Here is a 25,662-nt window from a genome sequence, read left to right as displayed (position 1 = left end):
GAACTTAGCATTGGTGAGTGCCAAAGACCTTGGCCTAATAATAACAGTGTGAAAATATATGAACATCAGTCTGGGTAGCACTACAACTTTTTTGAATGATCTTATTATTTATTAATAGTATATGACTTTATAGGAATTATTTTATTATTGGCTGCATTCGTTTGACAGAGAACTGATGTAAACTACCAGCAAAAACTAATTAGCTATGTTGTAGATAAACGATTTCCTTTGTTACCAGCTTCCCCTTCCCTGAGCGTAGAGGGAATTCTCAGGAAGGGAATTTAAGTCTTCATCTTATGTGCTGTAAAAGGCAATTAAAGGAGGATTCTTATTCACTCTGGCTTTTACTAGACTGCTGATTAACAATGGAGATTAGTATTTGCATGTTAATTTTCTTAGTAGCGCTTTCTTGTTTTAGGCTATAAATGTGTCCTAACAGATATATTTAGGGATATTTTTATTCCCTGTTTTTAAAAATGATTTGGGAATTATGCATTCTTGCCTGAAGCCCTCACATGTTGCCACATTGATTGAAATCTGCACAATATGCATTGAGGCTACATAAACACTGAGATATTTATGGCTGAGATGAATATAAATGTGCCCTGCAGTAAATTTGTGTTATCAGTTTGCAATTGATATATGAATTTCAATCAGGATTGTAAACATTGTATGGGTCTACGGACAACAAAAGGTGGAAGTCCATATTATTTTCCATTCTATCCAAGACCTCCATGAGGCAACTAGTAAAGAAATGTGTACTTTTCAAGCTCCAGTTTAGCACCTACAAGTAGCTTAGATCTGTAGACCTTAAGGAAATGTCTGAACCGTCAGCTCTGGACCAAATAGGGAGCACTGAAGTACAACATATCTCCCCTGCTGTTAACAAAAATGGAGGCTAGTAACGTGCCCAAAACATGGACACACACCATGCACTGTTCTGAATTATATCTGCACATGCAAAACCATCCTCTAATAAGCCAACAAACCAAAAAAGATTTCTTAATAATATTACATAGCAACAATTAGGGTAGACTAAGGCAGCCACAGGAAGATAACATAAAAACTGATCTGAAAGGGATAGGTGAAGATGTGACAAGGTGAAATGAGATGGCACAAGAGGAGATGGAAGGCTTTAGGTAACGTGGTTATAGGCCCTCAAGGCCTGTGAGACCAGAGACAGAGAAAATAGTACCCCCCTTGATGCATTCATTGTTAGATTAGGGCAGTATTCTTATAAGTGCGTATATGATTTAGAAATGCAAGAACTGAAATGAGACTTATGTTGGTGACCATCCACAGGTAGTGTATATAAAAGCATTTGAAACACTTGAACCACAATTAAAACATTAACTCTAACTCTAACCTCCATCCAAAAGCTGAATAGGTATGTTTCCATTTCAGAATGGGATTTGGACCATCTGAGGCAGTGGTTCTCCACCTTTTTAGACTCAAAGCACCTCTCAGAAAATGTCAGCTCTTAGTTTTCACTCATTTTCTTGAGTACAAAAAATAGTAGAGAAATTCGTCTGTTGCTAAGAACTCAGAATTACCACAACGGGTTCAAAGGTTTCTAACGCTATGGAGACCTTTTTGGAAATTCCAGGGTTATCTTGTGAATCGTGTTTGCATGCTTAATGGTGTTAACATTGCGTGGGACCCCACAGCAGCCTTAAATGTATCTAAAGGCACTCTAGGGCTGCTTGTACATGCCATGGGGGTTTAATTTGGTTTAGTTCTCCCTAAATTGAAATGGTGGGGTTTTAAAAACACTGCTTCAATTTAGGAAGAATTAAACTGAACGAAACCCCCGTAGCATGTACACAAGGGTAGGGGCCCAATCCTTCCTGCCTCTTCAGCAGGGGGGGGCGGGGCAAGCTGCCGGTGGTCGGAGCAGTCCCTGAGCTGTGCAGGGAAGGGGGCCCACGCAGCACCCAGCCTGGGCAGTCCTGGGGGGTGCCACAGCTGCAGAAGGAAACAACCCCTCCCCCAACTCCCGCAGCTGTGGAGGGAAGCACTGGGCCTCCACACAGCTCAGACAGGCTCCCAGGAGAAAAAAAATCAGGCTCACTGCTTTTTTTTTGCTTTTTTTTTTTTTTTTTCCTTCAGTGGAGCCTGCCTGCACAGGCTACCACCAGGTCCCACAGCCCCTGAGCTATGCAGGGCCCACCATGTACCAAGCCTATCAGCTTCCAGTGCCCCGTGAACTGTTGCACTTCGTTAGGTAGCAAACTAAACCATCTCAGAAGCATTTTATCTTGCTACTTACCAAAGTCATTTAAAGCAGAATATGCTGTCGAGCGTGCAAACAGCAATGCCCTTAAAGCATTTCAGTAGGGCATTTAAGCCACTTTAAAGCCAATTTTGTGGCATGTACAAAGGCATTAGGGTGCCATGGTACCCTTGTTGAGAATCGCTAATCTAAGGCCTCCCCCTCAGTCTTAGCTTCTATAAAGATGCAATTCAGTGTGCTGTTAACTTTGATTTGGATGGTGTAAGCTGACATAAAGTGAGAGGTTTATTCTAGATGGGCTTTCTAATCAAACTTAGGGCACAGGCACACATTTGTGGGACCCAATCTATGACCCTGCAGCTTACTTTAAGCTGTTGTAATCATAGTTTGGGTCTCTGCTTGTGCATATGCTTTCTTGTGCCAGGAGTTGCATCAGGAACTCAATCTAAGTCTGGGTGAAGGGCAAGCAGGATTGGGGAGGAGGCTAGTGAGTCTGCAGAGGGGTTTGATGGGTTGGGAAGTGGGGCTGGCAGATCTGCAAGGGGGGTTGGTGGGCCCGCAGGTGGGGTTGTTCATCTAGGGGAGAGGTGAGGGTTGAACAGCTAAAAATAGTCTCATTATGGTGGCACAGCGTAGGAAAAGTGCACTCCTAAGGCTGGGGCAAATGGTTACACTTTCCTAGCCCTGGGGCTGTGCACACATTTGGTTATATCGGGCCAGGTTTTAACGTAGTGTACCTCTACATAGTGCACCTTCTTAGGTAAACTAAGTTAGTGGGCTGGCCATTTTTTGCCTTATCTAAACTCCATGAACATATGTACGGTTTGGTACTTAGATTGACCTAACCCTAGTTAGTTCAATCTAAGTGTAACATCTGCACATACTTTTAGTCCTTTAATGTCCCCCTGTAGCCATCTGCTACGTTACTTTGAAAAGTGGGATAAAAAAAATCAATATATAAGACCCTTTTTTCTAATGGGAATGCCTTTTAATCCTACACCTGCCACTGGCTTTGTGGAGATGACAGTCATGTGGAAGTGATGTCACTTCAATCAATGACGGAGTGACCCAGATTGCTGCAACAATAAAGCAATAGAAAAACAAATGTTTTCAAATGTAATTTCCCACAATTAGACTGACAACCCTTAAAGCAAATTGGGAAGTAGTTTAGATCTTTGAGTGCCTTGGATCTGAATTTTTGTTCTTTAGTCATTGATGTTACAGCATTATGGGTTTTTTAAAAATAAAATCCCTCCAATGTATGTCATTTCTGATTTGAAATAGATGAGCAGCTCTCTGATTTAGCAGTACCTTTAAACTTAATGTCACTGGGTCAATACATGTGTCAAAAACTGGAACATAAGTTTTTTGTAACCTACATAGGGGCACTTTGAATATTATGCTTATTTTGGAAAACAAACTGTACGATTACAATATGGGCAGTTATATTATGTGCCTGTGCAATGAAACAAAAATTTGGCATAGCATCGCTACAAGTTAGTTTTTTTCTTCCCTGTTATGATACCATTTTGTGAGCTTTACAAGATAGACAGTAATGACTGGCTCATCTGTCCCATTGGACATGGTCTGCTATAGGTGTTGCTGCTCTGAAGACAATATGCCTGCATACATATTTATATCCTTTAGTGGTGCAATAGGGTAATGTTGTGCTGTCATATGGATTAAACATCAGTAGTTGAGGTAGATTCAGATACTTAGAGATGCCTGCTTCCATGTTTGCAGATGACACTAAGCCATGCAGAGTAGTAGATACACTGGAGGGTAGGGCTAGGATTCAGAGACACCTAGACAAATTGGAGGATTGGACCAAAAGGAATCTCTTGAGGTTCAACAAGGACAAGTGCAAAGTCTTGCACTTAGGATGGAACAATCCCATGCACTGCTACAGGCTGGGGACTGACTGTCTGGGCAGCAGCTCTGCAGAAAAGGACCTGGGGGTTACAGTGGACAATAAGCTGAATATGAGCTAGCAGTGTGCCCTTGTTGCCAAGAAGGCTAACGGCCTACTGGGCTGGCGTGTTGCCAGTAGATCAAGTGAAGTAATTATTCTCCTCTATTCAGCACTGGTGAGGCCACATCTGGAATATTGTGTTCAGTTTTGGCTCCCTCTGCAACACACACATACCACTACAGAAAGGATGTAGACAAATTGGAGAGAGGAGGACAGTGGAGGGTGACAAAAATGGCAAGGGGGCTGGTGGACATGACTTACGAGGAAAGACTGAGGGAACTGGGCTGATTGAGTCTAAAAGAAGAGACTGAAGGGGGATTTAATAGCAGCCTTCAACTCTGTGAAGGAGGGTTCAAAAGAGGATGGAGCTAGACTGTTCTCAGTGGTGGCAGATGACAGAACAAGGAGCAATGGTCTCAAGTTGCAGCAAGGAAAGTGTAGGTTTGATATTAGGAAGAATTTTCTCACTAGGAGGGTAGTAAAATACTGGAACCACGTAACTCAGAGAGGTGGTGGGAGCTCCATCCTGGGGGGGTTTTAAGATCTGGCTAGACAAAGCTTTGGCTGGGATGATCTAGTTGGGGATGGTCCTGCTTTGAGCAGGGGATTGGACTAGATGACCTCCTTGAGGTCCCTTCCTATCCTAACTTTCTAAGATTCTATGTAAAATTACACCTTAAAGCCTCCTGGCCTAAGACCAACCAATGGGAGTCCTCTTTTCATTTCATCCCCAAAGAAGAAAATCAAACAAAAGGAACTGCCCTAAATTCATGATTAGCACACTGCACAAACAAAGATGACACCCTAAAATCAAATACAAGGAAAAGGGATCATAACACATGCAGAAAGATGCTACAGCTGTATTCTGGCGTCTATCCTTTACATTCCAGTTACACAGGCCCTCAAGGCACTTGCACATAAGCAGGGAGCCTGCTCCAACACACTGGAAATCCAGCACGTCAGAGCAGACTCGAGTCTGCTGGAGCACGTAAATTGATGCGCTCTGACAGCCTCTCCCATCATGTGTATCAGCGGCGCAGTGTGCCTCTGTGCTGAGAAAATGGCAGCGGTGTGCTTTGAACTAAAACACGTTTCATGTGCTTTAGTTCAGAGTGCACTGCCGCCATTTTCTCAGTGTGGAGGTGCACTGCAGTCCTGATGCACATAACATGTAGGCTCTTTTAATTAGTGCGGCTCACTAATAAAAAACATCTGGCACTGCATCAGGAACACGTGTAAAAATGCCCTCAGTGGTTAAGGCCCTCCCATCTTTTCATGGATGGTTTCCTTCTCTAGTGTATCCAGCCACAGTTATGATAATGGTATGCATCTTTGACCATAGGCTTTTCTTTCACTTTTCTATTATTTATAAAAAATAGTTTGTTCATTTTCAGGAACTTTTAATTTTATGAACAATCGGTGGGACAATTTAGTAATGTCATATGTCATAAACTCAGTAGCAAAGCCTTGAGTGCTTTCTACTTGTAGGTTTAGTAACTGTGTCTGCTACCTGGTGTTCAAAATAGCTAACGCATCTCTTTAGTTTCCATGTCTGACTGAGTCCAGGTAGAGATTCCCGATCCAAATAAACATGAAACACAAACAGTAATCCTATCCAGACCATGTAATCATCTGGTCTGAAAGTTACCATACTGACCAGTTTCCTGGTCAGCTTTGAAACTGTGTTTGTCACAATAGCTACTAACAAAGAAGAATCTGGCAAAAATACATTTCCACATTGACTAGACTTGACTATATTCCACTAATCCAGATTCACAATGTGCAGGCCGGGTCTGACCCCGGGCCCTTTTCGTCGCTCTGCACGCGGGCTGTGGCCAGCAGCCCGGGCAGGCTGGATCAGAGAGGGAGGTCGCTGAGCTAGAATTAGGCACAGACACGTAACGGTTGATTTTAAGATTGTTTTACTTACACCGAGATGGTCGCGGTGCAGGCTGAGAACCTGCCTGAGTTGCGGTTACAACAGAAAACACGAACACACGTGGAGTTTGCAAGGCTCCACGCAGACAGAACACGATCAATCACGTGGAGCTTGCTAGGCTCCACGCAGACAAACTCCGGATGTCCAGGACAAGCGCGCATTAAACTCGTCGTTACGTCTTATAGCAGGCTCCGTTCGAAGACGGGAAGAGGTGGGCGTTGGATCAGGCCGCTAAACTCCTCTGAGCGACACACAGGGTTTCTATTACCCTGCCGCGCACACCCAGAGTCCCCACGAGATGGATGCGGAGTCCTCTTCGGCTTGGGCGGAAACTGCTCAAGCCTCTTATACGGCTAGCAGGCCAATCGCTAGCCGCCACGTGTGAATAATTTAGCACTAGCCAATTGCAGGGCACGAATTTGCATACGACGAGCAGGAACTCTTTGCACCATGCATTTGTGTTGCAAAGAGAAATGCGCCCTGCAAAGATCGCTGCAAAGTGGCGGGAACACTCCTTTGCACGCGGGTTCTCTGCACAGCAGAACTCCTCCGTGCAATGAAGCTGTAAACCCACGGGGATAATTCTTAGTGCCAAAGCACACACAAAAAAACCAGACCTTTGGGTCATGACACACAATAGCAGTATGCCCAAACTATATATTGTTCCACAAAATACTAGGTACTTGGGTGATGGAGCAATAAGTGATTCAGGTTCCAAATTAAAACACAGTGGGTGTGTTTACATGTGCACATGTGGCAGGGTGGGTTTCCCCTAGAATAAATGTCTCCAGAGTAAACCCACCCCAGGCAAGTGTCTACACGAGCAGGAGCAGATTTGCTGTTCCTGGCCTCCCACCCCCTCCGGCTGTGCACCAATCCCCTGCAGCAGCCAGGGGGAGCTCTAGGCTCCCCTGAATGCTAGCACAGGGGCTGGCATGGAGCATGGGACTAGGAAACAGCTGTCCCCTGGCAGCAGCTGGGAGATTGCTACCTGCTACTGGAGTGGGCTCCACCACTGGAGCCCAGGCAGGGACAATGTCTCTCTGCCCTGGCAGCAGGGAGCACCCAGCCCCAGCATCCCAATCAGGGGAAGGGGGCTTGGAAAGAGCTTCAGGGGAAGGGCAAATCCCAGCCCCCTTCCCCGATCTGCCAGTGGGGCAGCTAGTAGCGAGCCCCAAGCTGGGCAGGAATTCCCCACTCTGCTGGGGGCTCACTGCTAGCTGCCCCATTGGCAGATGAGGCAGGGGGATGGGTGCTGCTCTCTCCTGCAGCTCTTTCCAAGCCCTGTGCCTCGATCACCCCATCAGGGCATGGGGCTGTGATCTGCCTCTGACCAGGAGAGGTCCCGGTCAGCTCTGGGCTGTGGGGAGGAAGCCTACAAATGCACCTCGGAGCTGGCTGGGGGATGCCTGAAACGAGACGGTACCCAGCCACCTCCAGGCTGCATGTGCAGACTTCTTCGTTTAACCCAGGGCTGGCCAGAAATTGTCCTGGTCAGGGCCAGGTCCCAGCCAGCTCCAGGCCGGTTGTACAACTCTCCTCATTCAGGGAGTCACGTGAAGATTGTTCCCAGCCCCCGCTACATGATGGTGGAGGTGGGCTGAGAACAATCTCCCCAGCCTGTTCCCAGCCCTGGCTCTGTGATTATGGGCCTCAGCAGCACAGAACATTATGTTGAGCACCTATATTAAATTTGCCACTTGTGTGCATTAAATCAATCAGGACAATCTTTTCCTAGTTCTAAAACATCCATTTATGTCAGAGGTGGGAAGGTAGCCATCAGGGTGAAGTGATGGTGAAAAGATTAAAGTTCTTACAATGTAAGACCCAGTTTATATTATGCTATGTGCAGTACAATTTTGAAGATTATTGATAGAGGTCCAGCATTTAATGAACAGTAGAATTCATAATTGTTTTTAGTGGTTTTTAAGAAAGACTGACTTAATAAATGATTCATTAGGGTGATAAAAGTTTGAGCAAAGTACTGGTTCCAGCTTTAAGCAGTAAAAATTCCTTGGCTTCTGTGAAGATATAAATGCCCGCTTGAGAACCCTCTGCTACTTTTATGGACAAATAGTTATAACTGGAATTGTGAGGCGTGGGGATGACAGAGGAAAAGGATCCTTTTGTGAATGGTTTCCACGTGTGGCTCAGACTTGTATATGCCAGAAAAATTATCCTTTCCCCTTCAACATTTTTAAAAAGGTCTTGGGTGCTTGTATAAACTCATGGCAAATGCGTCGTACCATTAAAGACAGCATGTTAAAGGTGGTATAGCAACATGCTGTCTTTAATGGTGCAGAAATCATGTTTGCCAATACTCTATACTAGTTTTATATATATATATGTCTGTAATTTTGGTATAAATGTCCTACCTTTAATCTTCTGGTTGTTCAGTACTCAGTAACATGAATAAAGCAAACAGAAAGATTATAACATAGGCATCTTGGGGTTAAAGCCAACCAAAGGAATGTCTACCTCTTTCTCCCCAAGAAGAAAAGCAAACAAAACAAAACACCCTAAATCCATGATTAGTATACTGCAGAAACAAAGATGGCACCCTAAAATCAAATATAAAGAAAAGGGCTTGTAACATATCCAGAAGGTACTACAACTGTATTCTGGCACCTGTCTGTTATATTCTAGTTATTTAGGCCCTCACTGCCTCCCATCTTTTCATGGATGGTTACCTTCTCTAGCAAATCCAGCCATAGCTACTGTAATGGTATATATCTACCTAGGTGCATGTCTGGCTATCAACAGCACATCGTTTGTGGTCTTTCAGATAGACTGAGCATGTGTACATTAAGTAATAACAGGCACTAATTTAATGCGCCATGATCGGTGCTATTGCACATTAATGCAGAAGAATGCTCTTTAAGTGACATTAATGCACATTAGACTAAATCTACTGCACATTAGCACAGTTTTTGCCAGCCATGCTAATGTGCAGTAGAGTCAGTCTTCTGTGCATTAAACGTGTCATGTAGATGCACCCACTGGCACTCAGTTCCTTACCTCACTAATCATGAATAGCAGACTACTGAATGTAACTTTATTTCATAAGATGCAGTTTATCAGCAGTGCTCCTGAAACATTCTTCTTGTGCTCACAGGTGTATTGACTGAATCAGAGTTAACAGTTTCATTATGTTAAATTGAACTTGTTGGGTTTTTTTAATCCAGCAAGTTGCTGACTCCTGCTGTTTCAGAACTTGCAACCTTTTGAAGAGACAGCTGGATTAATACATTATTGAATATTTTAGAATCCTTTAATGCTGAATTCACAGAATTGTTCAAACACTACTTAAAATTACAAAGTTTTGTATAGTGTTTTGCTCCAAAGTTCCCAAGGGCAGTTTCAGTCCTGATGCCAGTAAAACATTACATATGTTCTGAGAAGACTATAAATAACAACAGTAAAGCAATGAATTTAATTTGGTATGATGTTATTGATGAGATGGTAAAGGAGACCATATTTTACAACAGGAACAAGCATATAGTATTCTTTGTGGTTCAGGGGATCTGGCTAAGAATGGCACAGCAAAAATTAGATTTTTGGGACTATCTGCATTAAAGGAATGGATGCTTCCAAAACCTTTTAACCATCCTGAAATGGGAAGGTTATCACCATTTTCTATTATTAATAATATAATTGCTTTCAATAATCATATTAATGATCATTAATAATTCTTCAAATGCACAAAGAAAGCATACAAGCAATGGAAGAATGGGCAGGTCACCAAGGAAGTTTACTAGGAAATAGCATAAACTGGCAGGAACAAAATCAGGAAGGCAAAGATAGCGCATGAGCTGCACCTGGTGAAGGAGGTTAAAGACAACAAGAAGAGGTTCTGTAAGTATACTGGCCTCAAAAGAAGGACCAAGGAAGCTGTGGGTCCACTGTTAACAAGCCAGGGGAAACTCTTAGCAGAAGATGCAAAGATGGCAGAACTAATCAGCAGCTACTTTGCCTCAGTCTTCATAAAAAAAATTAAGCTGCAGTCAGATACCTAATAAGGATTATTTTGTTAAGGAAGGGGGCGAGCTGAGGAAGGAGACAACAAAAAAGAGAGAGAGCTTTTGATGAGTCTGAATGAATTCAAGTCAGCAGGCCTGGGTACTTCATCCCAGGGTACTGAAGGACCTGAAAGACAAGATCTCAGAGCCCTTGGCAATGATGTTCATGAAGTTGTGGGAGACCGGTCCAGTACCAGATGACTGGAAGAAGGCCAATGTAATGCCTTTCTTTAAAAAGGCAAAAAGGGGGACCCAGAGATCTGCAGACCGGTTAGCCTCACCTCAATACCTGAGAAGTTACTGGAGCAAGTTTGTGGATGACACAAAACTAGGAGGGATTGTGAACATGCTGGAGGATGCAAGCACAGTTCAGAAGGATCTTAACAGATTGGAAAGCTGGGCTGGCGCTAACAGGATGAAGTTCAATGAGGACAAATGCAAAGTGCTACACCTGGGGAAGAATAAACACAAATATAAAATGGGGGACACCTGGCTGGATGTCAACTCTATGGAAAAGAATTTGTGAGTCTTGATAGATCACAGACTAAATATGATTCTGCAGTGTGATGCAGCTGCACAAAAGCAGTTTTGAGCTACATCAGTAGAAGCATTAGATGCAGGACACAGGAGATAATAGTGCCTCTCTACTCGGCACTGGTTAAGCCTCACCCAGAGTACTTTGTGCAGTTTTGGGCTCCACATTTTTAAAAGGATGTGGAAAAGTTAAAGAGGGTCCAGACATGAATGATGCATGCCCTTGGTGGCTGGGGGGTCACAGTGGTGGCAGGAGCATGGCGGTGGTGGTGGGAGCACAGCGGTGGTAAGGTGGGAGCTACTGCAAACACTGCCAGCACTGTCAGTGGCGGAGGGTTGGGAGCCCTGACCAGGCAGTGGCGACCACCCACAGATGCCGCCGGCAGTCTCGGTGGTGGCCAGTGGTCATCTCTGACTGCCTGCAGACAGCAGGCAGGGGTGTCGGCGGCAGGGGTGGTGAGCGGCGGGTGGCACCTTTTCATAGGGGGTGCACTGCCATGCTCAGGGGGTGCACGTGCACTTGCGTGCACCCCCTACACGTTGTCAGTGGTCCAGGACAGGGCAAGAAAGATGATCAAGAGCTTGGAAGGCAAGTCATATGAGAAGAGTCTGAAGAAGCTAGGCATGTCAAGGTTGTGGAAAAGGCACTTTAAAGGGGATGTGATAGCAGTCTTCAAATACTTGAAGGGCTGCCATAGAGAAGAGGGAAAGCAACTTTCTCTCTTGCTGCAGAGAGGAGGACATGGGCTAGTAGCTTGAAGTTGCAGCAGAGTAAGATTAGATTGAATATCTGGAAAAACTTCTTCCCAAGTAGAATAGAGAGACAGTGGAATAGACTGACTAGGGAAGTTGTGGCTTCTTCATCCCTGGAGGTGGTCAAGTAGAGGCTGGACAGCCACTGGTCAGGAATGATCTAGGCATAGCTGTGCCTATGTTCTACCGTGGGTATTTCCCATGCTGCTGAGCTTTGCTAGTTGCCTCAACCTCCCCTTTCTGCTACACATGTCAGGGTGTTTTTAAGCTTTCCTCAGTCACTGGTTGTTGGCTACAGCCAAGGTTGGGGAATGTGAGTGGGGTATGCCAACCCCAATGTTGGGACCATAACCAGAGGTTCCTAGCTAGAGGGCCTTCCTCTCTGCTCAGGGCCAGACCGATTGCTGTATTTGGGGTCAGGAAGGAATTTAGTTACATTGGAATGGACAGCAGGATTTTGTCTTCCTGTGAAGCAGTGGGCGTGGCCGTCTGCCTGGGATCTCTTGAGCATATATTGACAACCTTTTATAGAAGCCGGACATTGGTTATCATGGTTCCCCTGCTTTCCCTGTGGCAGGTTAGGGTGTTAGGTCTGTATTGTGTCAGGGTTGATGGTAGTTGAGATTATGGATTGTATAAGATGATTTGAACAGGGATCATCCTGCCTCAGGCAGGGGTTTGGACTAGATAACTCTGGAGGTCCCTTCCAGCCCTACTTTTCTGTGATTTTATGAAATCCTACTACTATTTTGTGTTAAGAAATGTTTGTAAGAGCTGTTCCAAGTATGAAAATGGTCACTTTTTTTTACTTGTTTTCTTTCTATGGCTTTTCTCCTGATCTTGAGTTTGGCATCTCCTTTTTAAGCAATAGTAATTTAAACATAAAAGCCTGGCTGTTTTGTTTTTCCATCCTTCCCCCTTTGTACTGCTAATGTCTACCATGCCCACTGCTATATCAAGTCAGACCTGTCCAGAGTGACTATCCTTTCTCTTAGTCAGTAAAAAATGTTGCCACAGAGAGAGGATCAGTCAAGCTGGTAGGAAGGAAAGAGAGTAAATGGAAAATGTCTGTCTTCAGTTCCCTGTATCCCCCGATAATATGACCTTTTTATTTTTGGGTAACATCTGAGAAAGTACTGTAGCCTATGAAAGCTCATACCTCTCTGAGTGAGTGAGTTCGGGGGTGGCCAGCCTGTGGCATGAATGCCACAGGGGGCACAGGCAGCTTCACTGTGTGGCACATGGCAAATTGAGGAGGGAGCAAGGAGCACAGCCACAGATAGTGCAGGGAGCAGAAAGTAAAATAGCAGATCAGGCAAGGAAACAGGAAGCAAAGCAGCAGATCAGGCAGGGGAAGGGGATCGGAGCAACGCTTGGGGAGCACATGTGGCTGATTTGTGGTATTCCTGCCAGCAAGGTTGGCCTCACTGAATTAATCTATAAAGTACCACCCTGCCCTGCCTTCTGCTCTTGGTTATAGGAGATAGAAAAGAAGATGGCAGAGTGTATAGTGGAAAGAACAGAATGAAAAGAAGTTTATAGTGCAATGGTTGCTCTATCTTTGATTTTTTTTATCTCTGATATAAAATGTGGCATCCCTATTCACTATACAGATTGGCATTGCATAATACTTGGGATGCTTGACTTTCTTGAGAGTTAGAATGGGAACTCACACATACTGCTATTAGATGACCTAGTTCAAGAGTGACTGAGTTTTTAACCAGGGGCACAAGAGCAAATTCTGTTTCACCTATTAAATATCTCAGGCTGCTTACTGATGTTAAAAAAATAAAGCAAAAACCATGATTTACCAGAAGAAATAGTCTGTTAGTTGGACCCAGCTCCACGGTGTCTATATAGATTGGGCACTTCAGTGGGGTTTTTGATGCTTTTATCTAATAGCTGATTTAAAAAAAACACCAAAAAAGCTCCACTAAAGCTCCTGATCTATACAGTACAGATGTTGGATGATCTGGGTCCAATTAATGCAGTGCCTCGTCTGGGCATGCTGCAGGAACTTGCCAGGTTTAGATGAAGGAGTTGGGTTTTTGTTTTTTTAAATGTCTGTAAGCAGCCTAAGAGGACTAAGGCACCTAAGAATGATTCTTTCACCCTGTTCAAGTCCTAAAAATCTAGTAACTCATCTTCTTTTGTAACTCTGTCACCTTACCCTTAAATTGAGGCACAAAAAACAATGTGTAGGGAGAGATCTTTGTAGAGGGAGAGCTTTAATATGTTACATTTTGTGAAACGTAGATGAGGCCCTAATATCTTGGTGAGCTGTAAATGCAGTGTTTAAAATTGTTCAGAGCTTAGAAGCAGCTGATCTGGTGCTTTCCCCTGGTTGTACAAAGTTGCGTCTTATATCAGGTAGATTTTCTGCTGTTTCCATGATGTTATTATAGGTATTGTTTTTCTTTTGTAGGCATTTGGACAATCATTTTCAATCCACCGCAAAGTGGCCGAAGATGGTGAAACACGTGAAGAGACTCTCTTGCAGGAATCTGCATCTAAGGAAGCCTATTACCTAGGGAAGATCTTGGAGATGCAGAATGAGCTAAAACAGAGCAGAGCTGTGGTTACCAATGTTCAGGCAGAGAATGAGAGGCTTACAGCTATTGTCCAGGACCTGAAAGAGGTAAATCTGTGTGTGTGTGTGTGAGAGGTGAGAGAGAAGGATCAATTAGTTTAACAAATGACATGGCACTGAGTCATGAAAATAGCATAGAGCTTATAAATGTAGGAGTAATGCTCTATAACCAGTCCCAGTGACACCACACCCTGATGGGGAGTGGGATTTAGAAAATAAAAAGGAATCCTGTTGGAAAACTTGAACATGAAGTAAAACCACTTTAGCCATTTATAATTTTAAAAGCACTGTAGGGCTTTCATTTTTACTGTACAGCCCATGCTGAGAGATTAACTTTATACATGTCCCTAATTCTTCACTGTCTCATGAATCCCTCTTCTCTCACCTCCTCTGTATTATTCAGCTGTTTCAGGATGGCTATGCCAATTAGAGCTTCCACTCATTTTCTTCTTACTCTAGTGTACAGGTTCGAGTTGAAAGACAGACTGGGGTGAGGAGGAACGAATGGACTTGCTAAGCTTGCAAACTCCAGTAGATAAAAGAAAACTGCAAATAATGAATTAGTCTAAGTCAGCTCAACTATTTTTCAAAACAGTGGACTGCCTATACACACGCTCAGAGATTTTAATTTGAGTGGTTCCTGGACAGCTGCTCTAATTAAAACAGCTCACTGTCACATGCAGTAAGCACCCCCAACATTTCAAAATGGCTGTGGGGGCACTTTAAAGCTCATTTCATAAGGTTTAAAGCACCTCTGTACTTTAAAAATGAGCCCATTTTGAAATACAGGGGAGCTTAATACATGTGACAGTGAAGCAACGCTGGATCTTTCTAATTAGAACACAGAGCAGACTCGATTAATTGAGTCTGCTCCAAAGTGTCCTAATTAGAATGTGAACAGGCATATTTATAGGTAGCCATGGTGCTCAAAGTACAGCCTGTAGGTCCACCTATGGCTCCCCATGGGTCTGGAAATTTGGCAAGGGTGCTGAGTGGTGGCAGTGTTGTTTGCTGCAGCTCTGGGAGCCTCATGGCAATTAGTGTTTCCACGGCTCTCCTGCTGCTGGGCTGGCTGATATGGCTGTGCATACTAGATCAGGCTGATGTTTAGGAACGGTCCGCAGCCATACCCAGCGTGCAGGGTTGGGCTTAGTGCACAGCCCTGGACCTGGTACATGGGTTGAACCTGGCACATGGCCCCAAACTGGACATGCAGGGTTGGTTCATGGGTCAGATACAGTGCATGAAGTCAGTCCACATACCAGATCTGGCCCATAGACTTGGCCCCAGGCACCAGATCCAGCCCGTAGACCGGCTGCACCCTACTCATCTGGCCCACATGCTAAAGAGGTTGAGCACCGCTGTACTAAAGGGAAGACCACCACACTAAATAGTGTGCAACAACTGGAGTTAACTACACTGTCACAAAGTGCCCTCCATCAGGGATTGCTTGCTCTGGACCAATGCAGCCTTCCTAATCTTTGATAGTGTCCCTAAAGCCAGCCTAGGCAGCTCAGGATCCTTCCGTTGTGAGACCCCATCCTTTCAGTCCCTCCCCTCCCCTGGTTCTCCAAGGCCCTGACTCAAGGAGCAAATATCCAGTTCTGTTCCTGAGAGAGGGACTTTACCTGTAGGGTGGATGATTGGCTGGATTCCTATTGAAATGATTACTTTAATGCTCTTGGCATTTTATTGTTATCAATGATGCTTAGAGTCTTAGATAGGAATATTATAACTTAATATTTTGATTAAATAGATTTGCAAATTATTATTTAAATCTAAATAAATTAACTATACATTCTGAAAAACAAGCACTTTCCTTCTCCCCACTAGATTCCTGTGCCAAGGAATTTTTGGAGGTTTTCATAATCTTGACATAATCTGAACCAGAAAATACATTGCTTTCATGAACTAGGACTATAACCCCAAGGAATCCATAACAACATTCACATAGTTGTGTATAGGGTTGCTGGCCCCTGTGGCCATGTACAGACATTCACTTTTTCCTGGGAGAGTCACTGCTGCCCCAGGAAAAACCACCAGTGCACAGCTATTCAGGATTTTTCTCTCTAGTAAAAATAGCCACTCTAGGAGAAAAATAGCCTGTAAAGACTCCTGGGACAATTGCCCTTGGAAAAGCACGAATCTATATAACTTATCTTTCTGAGAGACACCAAAGCACAGTCTTCCAGCATCCCAGGGTGCTTTGCTTCTGTTCCCTCTGGACTTTACTACTCCAGCTGAGCAGGGAACAAAACACACCCCCTTCACAATCCCACATTGTGCTGCAGGTCTGAATCAGCCAATCAGGGCTGACTATGCAACACTGCCATCTGTCATCAGGCAGACTGAGGGAGCCATGCTGAGATGTGTTCACAGAGTCCCCCTGACTGTGCAACATTAGCACTGCATGTTCTCGGCTCTTCAAAATTCAACACGAAATATAAAAACTTTACATTTTTAGGATCTTAAATTATATTTAATACCTTTGCATATCTGTAGTTAACAAACAAATCCATTAAAATTGTTATTACCATATTTACTCAAATCTGAGATAGCCCCAAATTTAAGATGATCCCAATTATTAGATTGCAGAGATGGAAAATTATAAATTTGTTTCAATTTTTCATGTCTAGATCTAGTTATTGGAGTGTCCTCTTAAATTCATTGCTCCCAAGCAAAGCAGTGGCAGGGGGAGAGTGGGGGCAAGCAGTTTGCTCCATGCCCCTTGTTCACCCCTTGCTACTTGCCTGCTGTGCCTGCCCCCTGTTTTACTTTTATAGCTAATGGCTCTATCTCCACTGGGGGCATGGAACACATACCCAAGCTAGACAGTAGCGGTGGCTCTGGCTTCAACCTCCAGCCTTAGTCAGGGTTGGGGCCAGAGCTGCAGCAGCTCCCCTCTGCTCCAAGTGCCCTTCCCCCATGCTGTCCCCTGTTCTGTGGGTCCTTTTCCTGTGCTCTCCCTGCACTGAGTGCCCCTTCCCTGCACTCCACTTCCCTTTGCACTCCTTCCTTGCACTCCCTTTCCCTGCGCTCTGTCCCCCTTTCCCTGTGCTCTTCCCTGTACCATCTGCCTTTTCCTCTGTGTTCCCCTTGCACCATGTGCCCTTTCTGTCTACCATCCCCCCTCACTGCCTGCCCCTCGTTCCATGTGTCCCTCCACGCTTTCCCCCCGTACACCAGGTGTGGCGGCGAAGCGCCCCCACAGGCGAGTGAGGGGGAGAAGAGGGGGGACCCACAGACCCTAGACCCCGAGAGCAAGCCCCCAGAAGGGCATACGTACCGGCAGAGGGAGGAAGAGCTGCAGCTGCGCGAGCCGCCATTATGCCGGCTCTGGCAACAGCTGTTCCCCGCGTGGCGAACAGCTGAGCCAATCCCAGCGGCCGGAGCGGGCGCTGCGGGAGGATTTAAAAACGCCGGCAGGACAGGGAGAGGGGGAGAGCCAGGGGAAGAGAGTACGGGTGCGCGGCCCGTACTGCAGGCTCTCGCACGGAGCGTCGAGGACCCCACCTGCGGGTCTCAAGCAGGCAGTGTAGGCAGGAGCGGGAAGCCTTTCACCAGCAGCCAGGTGAGAGGCAGTCAGAGAGTGCACGCCGAGGCACTCTCTCTGCTGCGTCCTGAAGCGGCAGACGCACAGGAAGCAGGGGAGCGCCCTGTGGACGGGAGGAAAGGGGAGACAGCGGAGGCCCCAGGAGGGGGCTGGAACCAGGGGAAGCACCCACCAGCTCCCCCTGGTCCGGAGGAGTATTATCTATAAGGGAGGAGAGAGGAGAAACCCCTCTCTGCAGGAGGGAGGACGACCGAGAACCGGGGAACCGGTCAGAGGCCATCATACTGGGCCTGGCAACATCTGGAAGGCATCGCCCAGCGGCTGGCGTGTGGACGGGGTGTAGGGGAGGCGGAGCCCCGTGGATCACCGCGTCCGATAACCGTGAGTACCACCGCCTATCGGGGGGCCCCACCCAGGATAAAGAGCTCCACTGGAGACCCCTCCGAAGGTAATTGAGTACATCCAAGTCGTGGCAGGCGAGTTGAGGGGAGGGGCCACACCCCAATAGGCCAGACGGAGCGAGGCGCAGGCTCCACACCAGGTGTCCCTTTCACAACACCCCCCCATGCATCTTTCCCCCCACAAACCTCCTGCTGCCCTTTCCACTGTGATCCCTCCACACCACACACCCTTCCCCCCTGCTCTCCCATGCACCCCCTACCTGCCACATGAGCCACCCTGGCCCTGTCTGGAATCGCAGCAGCTGCTTCCCTGGCCTGCACTCGATTCTAAGATGAACAGCCTCCCAGCCCCCCATGCTGAATGGGGAAAAAAACCCTCGTCTTATATTTTAATAAATACAGTGTATCATCCTAGTGCTGGAGCCATAAAAGAACTTAGGCACATAAGTGTCATGAAACTGCCACTGTAGGTGTCTAAAAGTAAAATAATCAGAAACCTTACTCAGCTGCCTCCTGAGTCCATAGGCTCCTAAATTTTTACCAGCAAAGTTCCTTAAGCACATAAAGATCTGCTTCTAGGTAGGCCTTAGTTGTGTCTTAGTTTTGACAGTGCTAAGTAGCTCAAGACCTAGCTCAGACCTAGCCCCATCAAGATCTGTCACCCTCTAATCTGTCTCACTTACAGGGCTTAATATACCAGGCATTTTCAGGACATGCTTGTTGGATTGGTCCTTTCCTTATGAAAGAGGAGGAGCAGTGACAATCATCTTTTATCCAGTAGTTCAGTATTCACAGTACTCATCCAGGACCTGGAGACCTCTATGTCTGAGAGAAAATGAATTAATATCTCCCACCTTTCAGGAGAGTGCATCACATGCATGCTACAGGCTTTTGTGAGGCGAGGGCTCTCTTGATCCTTTGAAACTGTTTCCCTTTGCATGGAATAATTAAAATACTCATTGAGTCAGAGAATGAAAGGGACCATGGATGTGGGAATGACTGTAGCCTTGTGGTTAGGACATTTGCTTGGAAAGAGGTAAACTGGTTCTTGCTTGTAATTAATTTTTTAATAAGAAATACTTAATAATTAGAACACAGACTGGGACCCAGGTGAGGTGCATTCTATAACCAGAATGCCTCATATATGTGTGTCTCCCTCTCTGTTTTCTCTGCCTCCCTCAGGCAGAAGAAGGACTTGAAAGGTCTCCCATATTCTGTTGGAGTGCTCTAGCCATTGAGCTATTAAATAAAAGGAGGCATTGCTTGCTGCTTCAGCCTGTTTTGAACAAGTTGGTGGCTTGGGCACTTAACTTTAGGGAATGATTCATGGTTGTGAAGCATGAGCTTAGGGAGGCACCTCTCTTGAGTCTTTATTCAGATGCCTAATTCTGAGAGTGAAGTGGTGTAAACCAGAGTGCTCTTGCAAGAAAAAAAGCCAACAGCTTACTGGGTTGTATTAACAGGAGTGTTACTATCAAATCAAGGGAAGTGATTCTTCTGCTCTGTTCAGCACTGGTGAGACCACATCTGGAGTACTGTGTCCAGTCTTGGGCCCTTCACTTCAGGAAGGATGTGGACAGATTGGAAAGAGTCCAACACAGAGTGATGAAAATAATTAGGGGCATGGGAAGAAAGACTTAGGAGGAAAGCCTGAAAAAACTACGGTTATTTAATATGGAGAAGAAAAGATTCTGGTGGGATTCAGTAACAGCTTTCAAATACCTGAAGGGTGATTATAGAGAGGCTGGAGGTGGGCTTTTCTTAATGATTGTAGGAGACAGGACTAGGAATAGTGGAAAAATTTAGGTTGGAGACTAGAAGGAACTTTTTGACTATGAGGGTGGCCAAACTTTGGAACAGGTTACCTGTACCGCCAATTATTCACTTAATTTCATCCTGGTAAAGCTTCTACATGCAGCAGTGCTGAGTATTGCAATGTATAATTCCTTAGGGGATCTTGAGCTGGTTCTTGGCTTAGCTATCTCTCTGATCCAAACTAGTGACCATTTTCTTAACTCTGCTTGCTTTACTACAGAATTTTTCTATATTCCAGCCATGAATTGCTGAATGGAAGGCTGCAGATAATTGCATTATCTCCTTACAAACATTACCTGTGTTACTTTTAAGGATGGCTTCATTTCAAAGAAGGAAAGAAATGCAGTGCTCTTGGCAGAACTCATTACCAATGTCTTATAAAACTGGCATTTCTGACTTCTTGTTTCTGGTGGCTTATCGAGTTCAGAACATGCTGTATCTCTTGTTTGGTAGAAGTATGTTTACGGGCCATGATGGAGAATCTGGGGTCTACCAAACTTCCTTGAAGGGGTAGAAGTCTTGATATGTTATAAAGGAAGTATCTGAGCTATGATGCCTAGTTTCAGAGCTACCCAAATAATGACATTTTTGGTTTGATAATGAAATAGAAAATTTAAAAATTATTTCACATCAAGTTAAAAAATGGTAAAACCCAAAATAAAGCATTTCAGTTTATTTGATTTCTTATGCCTTTTACATTTAATTTTGAAATTAAAATGCCCTTTCAAAACAGAATATTAAAATGTTTCATTTAAAAAACATCAAGATGTTTCATTCCAGCTTGTCCAAAACACCAGCAAGAAAATATTCTAAATGGTTTTTCTAAAGCTAGATGCCATTTCCAAATGCCTTTAACCATGTTTTCAGCCAAAACTATTTGCTGAATTAAATTTGAATTTGTAAAGTGTTTAGCTTCCTTGAGACCCCCAAAAACTGTATTTATTTATTATTCACTGAGGTCGGGGTTTGGACTGGCTCTAGACAAATCAATATCTGTGGTCTGTGGGCTCGTGTGAGGTGCTGGGAACCAGCAGGTTATGAGTTCAAGCCTCCTTACTGAGAGTGCAGGAACAAACCATCCTGATGTGAAGGAAGACTAGCTTGGTTTAGCAGAGAACTGTTTGGTGAACTAAGTCAAAAAAGGAAGCTTATAAGAAGTGGAAACTTTGCCAAATAAATAGGGAGGAGTATAGAGCACTGCTCAGGTATGTAGGGATGAAGTCAGGAAGGCTAAAGCACAACTGGAGTTGCAGCTATCAAGGAATGTGAAGGGTAACAAGAAGGGTTTCTACAAGTATGTCAGTAACAAGAGGAGGATCAGGGAAAGTGTGGGTCCCTGCCTGAATGGGGGAGGCAGCCTTATGACAGAGGATGCAGAAAAGGCTGAAGTGCTCACTGCCTTCTTTGTCTCAGTCTTCACTAGCAAGGTCAGCTCCCAGACTACTGGGAAGCACAATTTGAGGAGAAGGTGAGCAACGCTCAGTGGTGAAAGAACAGGTTAGGAGCTATTTAGAAAAGCTGGACATATACAAGTCCATGGGTCTGGATGTTGGCTGATGTGATTGCAGAGCCATTGGCCATCATCATTGAAAACTCATGGCGGCCAGGAGAGGTCCCAAATGGTTGGAAAATGGCAAACATAGTGCCCATATTTAAGAAAGAGAAAAAAGAGGATCCAGGGAGCTACAGACCAGTCAGACTCACTGCAGTCCCTGGAAAAATCATGGAGCACATCCTCAAGGAATCCATTTGTAAGTGCTTGGCGGAGAAAAGGGTGATTAGGAGCAGTCAGCATGGATTTGCCAAGGGCAAATCATGCTTGACCAACCTGATTGCCTTCTGTGATGAGGTGATTGGCTGTGTAGATGTGGGGAGACCAGCGGATGTGATGGACCTTGATTTTGGGAAGGCTTTTGATATGGTCTCCCACAACATTCTTGCAGGGAAGCTAAGGAAGTACAGGCCAGATGAATGTAAGGTGGATAGAAAACTGGTTGGAGCATTGGATTCAGAGGGTAGTAATCAATGGCATGTGTCTAGTTGGCAAAGTGGAGTGCCGTGGGGGTTGGTCCTGGGGCTGATTGTGTTCATTGTCTTCATCAGCAACCTGAAAGATGGCATAGAGTGCCCCCTCAGCAAGTTTGCAGATGACACCAAGCTTGGGGGGGAGTATGCTGTAGATGCACTGGAGGGTAGGGCTAGGATTCAGAATGACCTAAACAAATTGGAGGATTGGGCCAAAAGGAATCTCATGAGGTTCAATAAGGACAAGTGCAAAGTCCTGAAACAATTGCATGCACCAATATAGGCTGGGGACTGACTGCCTGGGCAGCAGCTCTGCAGAAAAGGACCTAGGGGTTACAGTGGACAATAAACTGAATATAAGCCAACAGTTGCCCTTGTTGCCAGTAAGGCTAATGGCATACTGGGCTGCATTGTTAGGAGTGTTGCCAGCAAGCAGGTCAAGGGAAGTGATTATTCCCCTCAATTCAGCATTGGTGACGCCACATTTGGAGTACTGTAGTCAGTTTTGAGCCCCCTACTACAGAAAGGATGTGGACAAATTGGAGAGAGTCCAGCAGAGGGCAACAAAAATGGTGAGGGGGATGGGGGACGTGACTTATGAGGAAGGACTGAAGGAACTGGGTTTATTTAGTCTAGAAAAGAGGAGACTGAGAGGGGACTTAATAGCAGCCTTCAACTACCTGAAGTTGAAACAGATGGAGCTAGACTGTTCTGACATCGAAGTCATTATACCAGGAAGGAATTTATTCCAGTTTAGCTAGGCATGATCTCCCATATAAATGAACCAAGGAGCAAGGCCAGGGAGGCATCTTGTTTATTAAATAGTAGCTGAATAACCAACATGAGTCTGAAGCTTTTTCTGTTTTTCAGTTTCTCTAAAATGGTAAAATTCCAAGAGAAAATATTGAAGCTATCTTGTTTCTTCTGCAGGTGCATCACATTTTAAAGTACTTGCAAGCTTGATGGGCTCCTTGGGGTCATGTCAGATTTGCTAGAAGTAGCTCATTCCTGCTGTTGATTTTTATTATTCAGTTGATTTGCACGGTGGGAATGCTTATCTCTGCAAGCAGCTGAAAGGATTTTCTTAAGGAGCCAATTACCAGACACCCTGGCTATGTGATCAAACTACCTTAGTTGTGTCTACATAATTATAGCACCTATATTAGACATTTGCTTACCAAAGAACTTCAGTACTTGGGATTCTGTCTTGCAATCTTATTTTCATTAGGTCATTGAAAGGATTTCTATAGGTTGTCTCATTCACAAATGTAAAATAATGACACCAGGACTACTGCCACATAGATTTTCAGTTTTGTATGCAAAGTTATGTCTCTCTTATCCCAAAGACTTTCAAAGGCTGCACTAATTTTAGTGATTCTGTTGGAGACTTCATTACTGATGTGAATGTCACACACGAGTGAGACCCCAGTAGATGAATTAATCTGCAGCTTGAATGACATGTCTTCTCATAGTGACAGTTGATGGTATATAAGTTTTATCAGGAGCAATCTGATACACAGCTTTAGTTTTAATGGTTAAGTACCAACAGTCAAAAAGCCCAAGGCTGAATCGATTCAATCTTTGCAAGTTAATCTAAACTGCATAGACTGAACCAATAAGCAAGTGAACAGACATTCACTTTTGATTCCAGAAGTGCAGCCACATGCCTGCAGTGGCCCAGGACAAAAGCCAGTGGGTGCTAGAGCATACCTCCCTGCTTGGTTGGAGCAGACAGCTTAGGCCAAGGCTAGCCCACCCATCCTGCAAGAGGGGAGGAAAGGGGAGTTGTAGGGGAGATGCAAAACATCCTGGGAGGCTGGAGGACTGTGAGCCAGTTGAATCTGGGACAGAAGTTCAATAAACTGATTTAACCTTAATCAGTGAAGTCTGATACTACATCTATCCAGGTTTCTCTTAAACTGGTTTTGGCCATTTTGAAAGTGGTTTATGTGCACTGAACTTCTGTTGGGTTACAATTTTGAACTGATTTCCAATCACTTATGTGTAATGTCTGTCCCTAGCCATCAAGGCGACCAATCTGTCCAAAATGTGAGCATCTAGCTTCAAAGGGATCTGTACTAATTTGCACATCATCTGGGGAATGAGCAACTAAGGCATTCATCAGCAAACAGAAGTTCATAGACAATTTCCTCACGCATCATTATTTTTTACTGACAGTTGTCTGGGATTAAATAGGTATTGATCAATTCAGAATTTAATATAAATACAATACAATTGTATCAAATCCTAATACATATATTGAGATCACAAAAAGCAACCAGAAGCATAATAGCAAATGAAATACTAAACAATGTGGATGCAAAAACATTGCCTTGTTTTTACATCCTTTATTAGTGAAAACAGATTAGAGAAACTCCCAGCTTTCACTGCATTTCCCAACTTGCCATCATGAAATTGTCTAATCAGAACAATGATAAACCAATAGAAGTGCAAAACTGTAGAGATCTTCTGCTTTGCTGTTTGCTGACAAAGCTGCTTGTTAGTGCTGACCTGTTTTGCCTAGCAGTATTTTCTTGTGCATTGTGGTGTTTAGATATTTATATGTATTGAATGGTTTCCCTAGTCTCGTGTAATCACCTTTTCTGTCCTCCATGTGCTTGCCAAAAAAAAACAACCTATAGTTGCACTACCTGGGAAATTTTACTGTTCTTCATGTCACTGACTGCTAGATTGCTGCTCAGAATGTGAAAATAAGCTATGCTACTAAGGAACATTCCCTATCTATTATGGAAGGAGCACTGATTGCAGGCAGCAGAAATTTTCTGAATCTGGTTATGAATCAGTTTGTTTAAATTACTGTTGAATGAACTTATTAAATACTAGATCAGATGAAGAAATAATTGTAAGGCAGCCAGTCATCATTATTCCCAACTCATTTGTCATTCTAAAGTTGTCCTATGGTTCTAAATGGTTTTGTGCATTCTCAAGTGAATCACTCAACACTTGTATGTGAAACCAAATTAGGGCCATAGTGCATTAGCTTTAACATTCACTGAAATTTTGTTTATAATCTTATGGATGTTTATAATTTTTGCCACACTTTCAAGCAAGGTCATGCCTCTCAGGGCTCTCTGCAATAAGTGCAGTGCCATCTGAAGGTGACAGGACAGAAGCAATTGAAAATTTGATTTGAATATACTTTTTTTTTTTCAGAGCAATTTTAACCCAACTCTGTTGCTGTAGAACTCAAACATACCCACAGCCTAACAAAAACGCTTTGGTCGGTCTTGTTTCCTGTTTAATGAGCCTGGAACAATGACTTAGGATACACATTTCTGATGTGACACATAAATGACACTGTTTTCCTCTGACAACGTTCAGACATTTAGCTCCACTATGAATAAAAAGGCTTTAAACAATGGACAGTGAGGAGGTCAGGCAAAGGTTAGGCAGGATAATGGAGCTTCACTAAGAGAACATGGTATAGTTCCAGTGTGTGCCTTGTTTTAATTTCTCAAATTACATCTTTTCCTTACCAGAAAGGGACTTTTATGACCCCCAACACGAATAGACTGCAGTTCTTGCATTGATTAACCGAAGCAAGAGTTTACTGACAAAAAGGTACCTACAGAAACCACTGAGAATGATTAGCCCTATTTGTACGGTGGTAAGAGTTAGAAACCCCTGCTGAGCTAAGGGCCGGTTGTGCTAAGCATTTTGAGCACATAATAAGAGAGCTCAGTGAAGAGCTCATAGTCTAAGTAGGCAAGCAGACAAAGAGTCAGAGGCTAAACAAAGACACAGCAAAATGGGCTAAAAAGATTTGTCCAAGATCACAAAGTAGGTTGGTGTCAGATCCAGGAAGAC

At 44.3% G+C, this 25,662-nt stretch overlaps 1 protein-coding gene across 11 annotated transcripts in view; it reads left to right on the top strand.

Annotated features, from left to right (window-relative positions):
- BICD1 (BICD cargo adaptor 1) overlaps positions 1 to 25,662 on the top strand; it is a 281,224-nt gene that overhangs the window by 121,008 nt on the left and 134,554 nt on the right. For all 11 annotated transcript variants that reach the window (XM_059726476.1, XM_014608916.3, XM_059726478.1 and 8 more), the window contains one exon: positions 13,876 to 14,088. In XM_059726476.1, the coding sequence (XP_059582459.1) occupies positions 13,876 to 14,088 (213 nt within the window). The remainder of the gene's footprint in view (positions 1 to 13,875; positions 14,089 to 25,662) is intronic.

The sequence above is a fragment of the Alligator mississippiensis genome, chromosome 4, assembly GCF_030867095.1.
Source record: "Alligator mississippiensis isolate rAllMis1 chromosome 4, rAllMis1, whole genome shotgun sequence".
Classification (NCBI taxonomy): domain Eukaryota; kingdom Metazoa; phylum Chordata; order Crocodylia; family Alligatoridae; genus Alligator; species Alligator mississippiensis.
The sequence above is the reverse complement of the archived record's forward strand: the minus strand, read 5'-3'. Positions and strand labels throughout refer to the sequence as shown.